The 11,309-nt window shown below is 41.8% G+C and overlaps 1 protein-coding gene across 1 annotated transcript in view; it reads right to left on the bottom strand.

The window, feature by feature from the left end:
• Positions 1-203: 203 nt before the first annotated feature.
• LOC124005455 (FRAS1-related extracellular matrix protein 2-like) overlaps positions 204-11,309 on the bottom strand; it is a 111,056-nt gene continuing 99,950 nt past the window's right edge. Inside the window, exons 20-26 of the mRNA XM_046314737.1 lie at positions 11,050-11,154; positions 10,684-10,811; positions 10,264-10,398; positions 9,708-9,834; positions 5,156-5,343; positions 4,828-4,974; positions 204-4,362 (exon numbers count right to left, since the gene is read on the bottom strand). Coding sequence (XP_046170693.1) covers positions 3,661-4,362; positions 4,828-4,974; positions 5,156-5,343; positions 9,708-9,834; positions 10,264-10,398; positions 10,684-10,811; positions 11,050-11,154 — 1,532 coding nt within the window. The 3' untranslated portion in view covers positions 204-3,660. The remainder of the gene's footprint in view (positions 4,363-4,827; positions 4,975-5,155; positions 5,344-9,707; positions 9,835-10,263; positions 10,399-10,683; positions 10,812-11,049; positions 11,155-11,309) is intronic.

Raw genomic sequence — 11,309 nt, 5'->3', positions numbered from 1 at the left:
AATGGATTCCTATTCCCTAAATAGTGCACTACTTTTGATCAGAGCCCATAGGGCCTTGGTCTGAAGTAGTGCGATATATAGGGGCTCTGGTCAAAAGTATCGCACTATGTAGGGAATAAGGTGCCATTTGGGAAGTAGCCTTTTCCAAACAGACCAAATACAAACACAACATCTGCTTTTCAAACAAGAGAGCAGTCTGATTTCCTTGAAAACACTTTATTTGCAGACCACTTTGTGCTTTAGGTCTATGTTACAAATACTTACAGCACATATGCCTTTAACATTGATAATTCCCAAAACATCCAAATGGTATATTTATTCGCAGTACATATATTACATACATGTGTATACACTCACACAGGCATTAGATGCATTCAACAAAATCCTGAAATCATAATGGTGGTGTTAATAACATGATATAAGAGCGATTGGTGGTACAGTGAGAAAATGTAAAAATCAGCAAAAATAATCATATTCAAAAACAAAGAAATATTGGGATTCTACTTTAGTGGTATGATATTGTAAGTTGCATAGCGTTTATGTTTTCAAAAATTAAACAGCAAACAATATAGAAATCGGAAGTTTATAAAGTAGTGGGTATATGAAGTCACTATCTATAGATACAGTATGGAGGTCATTGTATGTTATCTTAGTATTATGACTGGGGCATCTATTGACAAGGTGATGGTCTATACCTTTTCTTTATGCATCATTACATTGAAAAAGTGGCAACCATGTCTGAAACATATTTTATGTGGTTTGTGGCAGATTAGAAAATTATCTCCAGAGGGAAACAAATATCAGATCTTTATTATTTGCAAAATCCCTATGGATATTTATGTGATCAAATAAATACTTCTGTAATGTATAAACATACATCTCTAACAGCCATGATTTAGATTGTAGTAGATCATAGTTGGTTTTCCCTTCTGGTCGGAGACCCAAATGGCATCCATTTCTCGATATTGCGCACTACTATAAAAGTCGTGAACTATAAAGGGAATAGGGTGCCATTTGGGATGCAGACAATATTCATGGCCCATTATGAATGTTTTTATAGTAAGATACTAAATATAAATGTAAAACCTTTGGAGAACATTTGGTACAGATCAGTCACTTCATAGCCCTGTAGAGAAACAGAGTTAGTCCAGAATAGCACCCTACTCCCTATTTAGGGAATAAGCTACTCACTATATGATGAGTCTGTTCCTAGTGGATCCATCCAGAGCTGCTATAAACAGTACATTGCAGACCAGCTGTCTTTAAAATCAACTCACTAGTGGAGAGTGGGGTAAGTTGAGTTAAAGGGGTAAGTTGAGTCAAAGGGGTAAGTTGAGCCACTCTTGTCTCTAGGAAACCATACACAACATGAATAATTTGACCAAATATTTAGGAAGAGGTCATCATTTCATGGAGTCTGTGAAGGAAGAAACCACTTGGTAAAAGTGGTAAGCAAGTATGTTCCAAAAAACAGATTTTCACCAAATTCAAATGAATTTATTGTGTTAGAGGTTTCATGATGCTTGTATCTAAACCAAAATAGGTAGTCGTATCATTGTTCTATACATCAGTTGGGGTCTATAAGCTACAATATGAGGTCCTAAACCTAGCATGAATGTGCATCCTTGTAGCTTTGTGGGCTAATATAGTCAAACTGTTTGCCTTGTGGTAAGTTTAGTAAATGTTTTCTTCCCAGGTATAATGAAAGGCTGGGATATGAGGGATTAAAATACACAAAAGTGATTGTGATGAATTGTGTTTGGAAAGTAAAGATAGACATGGTTTTAGAAAGGTACTGGTAATATTTCATTCAGTACAGAAATGTGTAGGGGTAAGTCGTGCCAAGATATCACTTTCTTTGGACAAGCTATGTTTTCAAAACTGTAATGTTTACATGAATTCTGATTATTTTCAGGGATACACAACATCCTGAAATATATGTAGATATCTTTGTTAGAAAGAATACTAGATTTCCATTTATGGAGTGATGCTGAATGTAACAAATGTCTCAACTTACCTACTCTCCCCTACAGGATATACCTTTTCTCATTAGATTAAATTCAGTACTGTATGTATTCAAATACAGGACCACACTGATATAGGATATGTTCAAAATGGCACCCTATTCCCTATATGGTACCTCTGATCAAAAGCAGTGCACTAAATAGGGAATAGGATGCCATTTGGGACATAGTTATAGAAAGTCACTACAACCATGATTTTGGGACTATCGAGAGAACAATTATCCCCCCCAAAATTGTGATCAACTTGGAACTCTGTTAGGATAGAAAAACATGTAACTGAGTCTGAATTAGCTACAGTAGATTAGACACATTTTTCCCCAAATCTGCATTACACATTATTATACAAGTTTAAGCAATTATTTTAAAGACAATACAAAATCAGAAGCAGGCACAAATGATAGATAACCATTAATACAAACAAAAACAAATAACCATGTAATAGAGAAAATCTAAGTATTCATCCCAAATTACACCCTATTCCCTATATAGTGCACTACCAATAGTGCAAAATAGGGAATAGGGTTCCATTTGGGACACTCACTACAGTATAACATCCAGTGGATTCTTAGGCACCTGTTGAACTTCAACATGAATCAGCCTCCATACTACAGTATAGAGAGCAGACCTGGGATCAAATACTATTTTAAATCATGTAAAATACTTCAGCTGTGATCAATTGAGCTTGCCTGTTGCAGTGGGACCAATATAAAAAGCAGGCTAAAGCTAATATACTTGACAGATTTAAAATAATGTTTGAACCCAGGTTTGACAGAGAGCTACAGTAGAACATTACAGTAGTACATATTCCCAGTGTTAGCAGACTATTGACAGTGGCTTGACACGGGAAAACAAACATACACATTGACAACTATGACAGTTCTATGACAACTTTGCAATCATATTGAATACTGAATACCAGGAAAACTGGTATTCAACTATGGGCCTGGAAGGCTGAAACACTTACCGGTATTCAACTCTGGGCCTGGAAGGCTGAAACACTTCTGGTTATCATTCTTTCATTCTAATCAGAAACTGATAACATCATGGAACTCTACTGCCAATCAGTGACAATCAATCAATCAACTACCAGGTAGAAAAGACCATTAGCAGTTATTCTGCCCTACAGGCCTGGAGTTGAATAGCCCTGCAACATGTCCTTCTACCAACTCGCAGGACCACCATCCATCCTACAGGACAGAGGCATCTGCTGCTTTAGCACCTTTGGACAAATCATAAACATTTTTGGGATCAAGTGTAACATCATAAAACAAAGCAATAATGAATGCCGGCAAGTGCCTTGAACAGAACAGGTTACAGGTACTGCCCTAGATGGGGCTGTCTCCCCATAGAGAGAGATTGTTTAACCTCTATGGTCTCCCCTACAGCAGAGCAGAAGGACTGCAGGATTTCAAGTAGGTTTTTGTATACGGAACCAAAGCTCTCATTGCCGACTGTGTTGTTTCAGTTGTCCCCTCCCTCTCTTTATATCCAAATGTAAAAATGAGGCACTTGCAAAAAAAAGCACACAAAAAAAACAAACATCTGTCAGTGTTTTTTTTTCTGTGGAGAATATCCGTCCATCGGTCTTTCTGTCTCAGTGGTCATGTCGAAGGAAGTCCGTTTGTCTGTCTGTCCGTCAGACTTCTGAGCTGTCCAAGCCACCGCAAGTGAACCCTGATGTCACCATGGGCTCAGTGGAGCTTGACGTTGTTGTGGCAACCTCCATCTTCTTCTTCTCCTGTCTGGACCGTACGGTTAGCACTATGACGATGATGATGAGGATGGTGAGGAGGAGGCCCACCAGGATTCCTATGATCAGGACCAGGCTGTCCTCGCTCTCCTCAGGATGGTTCAGCTCCCTGGGCACCACACCCCGAGTGAGGACCTCCCGGTCGGGGCTGGTGCGGCGCTGGCGGCTGAGGTCCAGGGCGATATGGAGAATGTTGGTGCCTCGGTTGTTGTCCAGGCCGATGTCCTCTGTCAGGTCTGGCACCCTGTTTGCTGACCGCCTGGAGCGAAACTGGGACTGGGACTGGAACTGAGACTGGGACTGGGACGGTCCTCCTGCAGCCATAGTTTGACGCTGGGTTTCTCTGTCCAAGCTGCTGTGTTGGGTCAGGGAGTGGCCTCCTGCAGCCAAACTGCTGTGTTGGGTCAGGGAGTGGCCTCCTGCAGCCAAACTGCTATGTTGGGTCAGGGAGTGGCCTCCTGCAGCCAAACTGCTGTGTTGGGTGAGTGTGTGGTACTCCAGACTTCTCTTCCCGATGCCCCTGTTAGCATTCTCTCTGGAGCGGACGGTGTAGATGGTGTGGATGAACCACTCTCTCCCTGCTGACACCTGGACACCAGAGGAACAAGGTTAGTCATGAGGGCTGGGTAGTTTACCTGATCATGACAGGAACAATCCCTGGTCATTAAAGATAGAGTCATTAATATAAACAATAACAAGCGACACCCCACCTCTGTTTTGGTAAAAAGCTGAGGGATGGGCCTGGAGAAATGTAACCACTCAAATTCATTGATCAAATTCACAATCCAGGGCTGACCATCCATGATATCAACATGATCGTTTTTACCATGTTTTGAGTTACGACAGTTGAACTAAGCTCATGAGGCATTTCTAAGTTATATTCATCAAGAATCAATGGGTATATATAATAAATGTATTGGTCCAAAACTGGATGTAGCAACTAAGGATTCTAGCTTTAAAGCAGTGAAAGTGAATGTTAGAAATATGAATAAGACCAGGATGTTCCTTCTCCACTATTCTGTGTTATGTAGCATAGGGGTCAGGGAGACGTACCTGGAACAGTGCTGTAGAGTCCATGCTGAAGCCGTCAGATCCAGGCTGTCTGACCAGGGCCAGGGCCTCAGGGTCGTCTACAGCCAGCAGAGCCCTGAACCCCACGTTACCAAACGACCTGGCCTGGGTCTCTGGCTGGGCCTTATCCTGGAGGAGGAGAGGGAAACACTAGTAAACACTGTACCAACATTGGTAAAGGTGTTTAGGATATGTATGTGCATTTACCCTGTACTAGATCCTTGTTTACATCCCACATTACACGCTATTCCCCAGATATTGCACTACTTTTGACCAGAGCACGATGGGCCCTGCACAGTACTGTACTTACAATGATTTTGAATCTGTAAAGCAGCGATGGAGCATCAGCCAGACAGCCGTACTCATTGTTGTTGGGGTTGTACTTGGGCACGTATCCATCCGCGCCGGTGCACAGGAACACCTTCTCTATGTTACAGATAAAGGAATCCCCCAGATTCTGGACAGGGTCCACCATCACTCTGCCATATATCATGTCACCTGGGAGGAGATCAGGTTTGGGTTAATACAGTAATAACTCAATCAATCAATCAGATGGGGCTACCTCCATCCCAAATAGCAACCTATTCCCTATGTAGTGTACTACTTCTGTCATCCAACCTATGAGAACTATTGTATCATGAACTGACATGTTGTCCACCCAATCAAAACAGATAACTCATCTAGTACAGAAAGAATAAGCTACAGCTAGCTGGCACTGCAAGCATAAAATGTGGCGAGTAGTCGACTCAAAGAGAGAGAAAGACAATAGTTGAACAGTTTTGAACAAATACATTTCTGAAAACATTAAGGAGGAACGAGAGAGATAGCTATATTTTGTTGTATTTTTTCCCTCCGTTTTCATGTCCACTTACTTAGCTAGCAAATGCAGCTAGCTAGTTTAGCTGACTCAAACAGAGAGGGATGCTATGTTAGCTAGATGGCTATGGCTATCCAACACTGTAACTCCGCTAAGTCAAGGTACGCTTTTGGTTGTATTCATTTATTGCCAGCTGGTGTAACTGCTAAACTGCTTGCTGCCTGTACACTGTTCAGGATGATTGTAGCGGTTTAGTATCAAGTTAGTTCTAGTAGGTATGTTGACTATGATGTTAGTTAACATGGTGATGATGTAGGCTGTGTGTAACGGTTAGCAGTCATGATATGAAGGTTTGGCTTGGAAAGGTTTTTTCACCTGGTCACAGACAGCTGATATGTTGTGCACTGAAGTCCACAAGCCAAGGAGAAAATGTGAGGGGAGGAGAGCAAGTACAGTGCCTTTGGAAAGTATTCAGACCCCTTGAGGTTTTACACATTTTGTTGGGATACAGCGTTATTCGTAAATTTATTAAATTGGGCTTTTTTTCTCGTCAATCTACACATAATACCCCATAATGAAAAAGCAAAAACAGGATTTTAGAAATGTAAAATATCACATTTACATAAGTATTCAGACCCTTTACTCACTACTTTGTTAAGCACCTTTGGCAATGATTTCAGTCTCGAGTCTTCTTGGGTATGACACTACAAACTTGGCACACCTGTATTTGGGGAGTTTCTCCCATTCTTCTTTGCAGATCCTCTCAAGCTCTGTCAGGTTGGATGGGGAGCGTTGCTGCACAGCTATTTTCAGGTCTCTTCAGAGATGTTTGATCGGGTTCAAGTCCAGGCTCTTCCTGGGCCACTCAAGGACATTGAGAGACTTGTCCCAAAGTCACTCCTGTGTTGTCTTGGCTCTGACCTTAGGGTCGTTGTCCTTGTGGAAGGTAAACCTTAGCCCCAGGTCTTGAGCGCTCTGGGGCAGGTTTTCATCAAGGTTCTCTCTGTACTTTGCTTCGGTCATCTTTGCCTCGATTCTGACTGTCTCCCAGTCTCTGCTGCTGAAAAACATCCCCACAGCATGATGCTGCCACCACCATGCCCTCACCGTAGGGATGGTGCCAGGTTTCCTCTAGAAGTTCATTCTTGGTTTCATCAGACCAGAGAATCTTGTTTCTCATGGTCTGAGAGTCTTTAGTTGCCTTTTGGCAAACTCCAAGTGGGCTGTCATGTGCCTTTTACTGAGGAGTGGCACTCTACCATAAAGGCCTGATTGTTGGAGTGCTGCAGAGATGTTTGTCCTTCTGGAAGGTTCTCCCATTTCCACAGAGGAACTCTAGAGCTCTGTCAGACTGACCATCAGGTTCTTGGTCACCTCCCTGACCAAGGCCCTTCTCCCCCAATTGCTCAGTTTGGCCGGGCGGCCAGCTCTAGGAAGTGTATTGGTGGTTCCAAACTTCTTCCATTTAAGAATGATGGAGGCCATTGTGTTCTTGGGGACCATCAATGCTGCAGTTTTTGCTACCCTTCCCCAAATCTGTGCCTCAACACAATCCTGTCTTGGAGCTATACGGACAATTGCTTCAACCTCATGGCTTGGTTTTTGCTCTGACATGCACTGTCAACTGTGGGACCTTATATAGACAGGTGTGTGGCTTTCCAAATCATGTCCAATCAATTGAATTTACCAAAGGTGGACTCCAATCAAGTTGTAGAAACATCTCAAGGATGATCAATGGAAACAGGATGCACCTGAGCTCAATTTCGAGTCTCATAGCAAAGGGTCTGAATACTTATGTAAATAAGGTATTTCTGTTTTTAATATATTTGTTTAAAAAAATGTGATCAATTTTAGAATAAGGCTGTAACGTAACAAAATGTTGAAACAGTCAAGGGGTCTGAATACCTTCCGAAGGCACTGTAGATAGATGCAAGAAGGAATTATATATACAACGAGCAAAGTGATTATGTCGTTTTTATGTGGGTGCTATGAAAGTGAACTGTGTTTTTGTGTGATCAGGTGTGTATTCATTCGGTAGATTTGGTTGAAAATGTTTCTTAAATGGAAGCAAACGGAACGAAATGTGGATAAACATACCTGAATTTGTCCAAAAGAAACTCTCGTTTGCAACTGTTGGACTAATGATTACACACTAGATCAGCTAGATGCAGGCAAGAGTCTGCAAGGCGGTATTGAATGAGTCACTGTCTCTCACCTTGTTTACACAAAATGTTATCTTGACCTGTGCACCTACGTTGTAAACTTTATTTCATAGGCTAGGTTGTAGCAACCTCATGATGACCGACCCTCCCTCATCTTAAACAGCACTGACCAATCCTCCCTCATCTTAAACAGCACTGACCGATCCTTCCTCAACTTAACTTCTTATGGCTCGGGGGCAGTATCGAGTAGCTTGGATGAATAAGGTGCCCAGAGTAAACTGCCTGCTACTCAGGCTCAGAAGCTAAGATATGCATATTATTAGTTGATTTTGATAGAAAACACTCATAAGTTTCTAAAACTGTTTGAATGATGCCTGAGTATAACAGAACTCATATGGCAGGTAAAAACCTGGAAAAAATCCAACCAGGAAGTGGGAAATCTGAGGTTTGTAGGTTTTTGTAGTTTTTTTTGTAGGTTTTCAAGTCTTTGCCTATCCATACAGTGTAAAATTTGGTCCAATTGCACTTCCTAAGGCTTCCACTAGATGTCATCAGTCTATAGAACCTTGTTTAAGGCTTCTACTGTGAAGAGGGAGCGAATAAGAGCTGTTTGAGTCAGGGGTCTGGCAGAGTGCCATGAGCTGATCACGTGCGCCCGTGAGAGTTAGCTGCGTTCCTTTTCCTTTCTAAAGACAAAGGAATTGTCCGGTTGGAATATTATTGAAGATTTATGATAAAAACATCCTAAAGATTGATTCTATACATCGTTTGACATGTTCCTACAAACTGTAATGGAACTGTTGTCTAAACTAAGTGCCTGCGCCTTGTGAATTTGGATTTGTGAACTAAACGCGAACAAAAAGGAGGTATTTGGACATAAATGATGGACTTTATCAATTTTTTTAAATTTATTGTGGAACTGGGATTCCTGGGAGTGCATTCCGATGAAGATCATTAAAGGTAAGTGAATATTTATAATGCTATTTCTGACTTCTGTTGACTCCACAACATGGCGGGTATCTGTATGGCTTGTTTTTGTCTCTGAGCGCTGTACTCAGATTATTGCATGGTGTGCTTTTTCCGTAAAGCTTTTTTGAAATCTGACACAGCGGTTGCATTAAGGAGAAGTATATCTTTAATTCCATGTATAACACTTGTATTTTCATCAACATTCGAGATGAGTATGTCTGTAAATTGATGTGGCTCTCTGCAAAATCACTGGATGTTTTGGAAGCAAAACATTACTGAATATAACGTGCCAATGTAAACTGAGATTTTTGGATATAAATATGAACTTTATCGAACAAAACATACATGTATTGTGTAACATGAAGTCCTATGAGTGTCATCTGATGAAGATCATCAAAAATGAGTGATTAATTTAATCTCTATTTCTGCCTTTTGTGACTCCTCTCTTTGGCAGGAAAAATGGCTGTGCTGACCTAACATAATCATATGGTGTGCTTTCGCTGTAAGGCCTTTTTGAAATCGGACACTGTGGTGGGATTAACAACAAGTTTATCTTTAAAATTGTGTATAATACATTAATTTTAATTATGAGATTTCTGTTGTTTGAATTTGGCACCCTGCACTTTCACTGGCTGTTGTCAAAACGATCCCGTTAACGGGATTTTAGCCGTAAGAAGTTTTAAACAGCACTGACCGATCCTTCCTTATCTTAAACAGCACTGACCGCCACAATAAGGTGAGGGATTGATTGATAAATGCCCATGTGAGAGGCTGTGTTTGTTTGTAGCGTTACAGTACCCTGTGAGAGGCTGTGTTTATTTGTAGCGTTACAGTACCCTGTGAGAAGGCTGTGTTTGTTTGTAGCGTTACAGTACCCTGTGAGAAGGCTGTGTTTGTTTGTAACGTTACAGTACCCTGTGAGAAGGCTGTGTCGCTCTCCTGTCCGAAGCCCATGGATCCGTCAGACAGCCACAAAGTTCTCTTAGACAGCAGCAACATGTGTGTGTTCAGACTGAACTCAGCCGCAACCGGGTCACTCACCTGGGATAGGACACACACAGTACAAGGTTTTACCATCTTAGTATAGGACAACACATACCATTCAGTTACCATCAGAGAACACAGACCGATCACAGTGTTACCATCAGACAAACACCCCTCAAGCTGTTTCCAACTAGAGTACATCCCACTAGAGTACATCTCTGTGTGCACTCAAAGATTGTCATCTCACAGACACTTTAATGATATGATATTGATGTTTCCTCTTAGAAAAAGGGTTCCAAAAGGGTATTTTGGCTGTCCTCATAGGAAAGCCCTTTTTGATTCCAGGTGGAAGCCTTTTTGGTTCCAGGTAGAGCCCTTCTGGGTTCCATGTAGAAGGGTTCTCCTATGGGGACAGTCGAAGGACCCTTTAGGGTACTAAATAGCACCTCTTTTTCTAAGTGTGTAGTTATCCTAGGGTGATCTGACCTGCTGGAAGCGTATGTCCAGGTCAAAGGTGACAGGTTCTCTGGGGTTACAGACAGGAGGCAGGGAGTACTCCAGACTGGGAGGAGAGGTACAGGGCAGCAGCTTCACCGTGTAGGTACCTGAGTAGTCACGCACCTGGGAGACAGAGGGGAATAAGACACTTATCTACACCAGAAACACCAGTGCCGATAACACACTACGACTCAAGAAGGAAATCCTGTAAATGGCATAAGGGCTTGTAAGTAAGCATTTCACGGTAAGGTTGTTGTTGTTGTATTCGGCCCAATATGACAAATAAAAAATGTATTTGATTTGATTTGCTACACTTATGACATAGAGTTAGCAGATAAATAAATAAAGATGATATGAAATATATTGATAACTCAGTATTAAAGATGGAAGAAAAGATGCTGTCCTCACAGCGAAGTCTGATGTAAAGGTCCACTGCTGCATGGGCTGGTTGTAGGTGGGCTCGCTCCTCACCAGGCTGAGGTTAAAGGTCACCCCAGGGTGGTCCGCACACATCACCATGGACGACAGAGAGGAAGCTGGATACAGACACAGGTAAGGCTAATACAGAACTAAAGAGGAATATGTACAGTATCAAGCGTGTCAGAGTAGGAGTGCTGACTTAGGATCAGTTTTGCCTTTTACATCAAAATGAATAAGATTACATGGACGGGGGGACGTGATCCTAGATCAGCACTCATACTCTGAGACACTTGATACATACTTGTTTAAGACCGTGGATGTACTGTATGAAAAGAGTAGATCATGTGAACATACCAGAGTGTGATATGACAAATAGTCCTCTGAATCGAGCCTCTGTTCTGAAGTTGACCACCAGACGACCCTGTTCGTTGATACGCATACTGGTGGGGTACAGGGCTCCTACAGAATATAGCCAGTCAGTCTCCCTGTCACACTGAACTAACACATCCCTACTATTATAGACCACCCACTGAGGAAGGTGCGGTGAAGGGCACCTGCACATCCTCATGAATTGCTGTAGAAGCAATAACATAACCATATCATCTGTGGTCAAA

Source organism: Oncorhynchus gorbuscha, linkage group LG19 (assembly GCF_021184085.1).
Source record: "Oncorhynchus gorbuscha isolate QuinsamMale2020 ecotype Even-year linkage group LG19, OgorEven_v1.0, whole genome shotgun sequence".
NCBI classification, from domain to species: Eukaryota; Metazoa; Chordata; class Actinopteri; order Salmoniformes; family Salmonidae; genus Oncorhynchus; species Oncorhynchus gorbuscha.
This window is presented reverse-complemented; position numbering and strand designations above follow the sequence as displayed.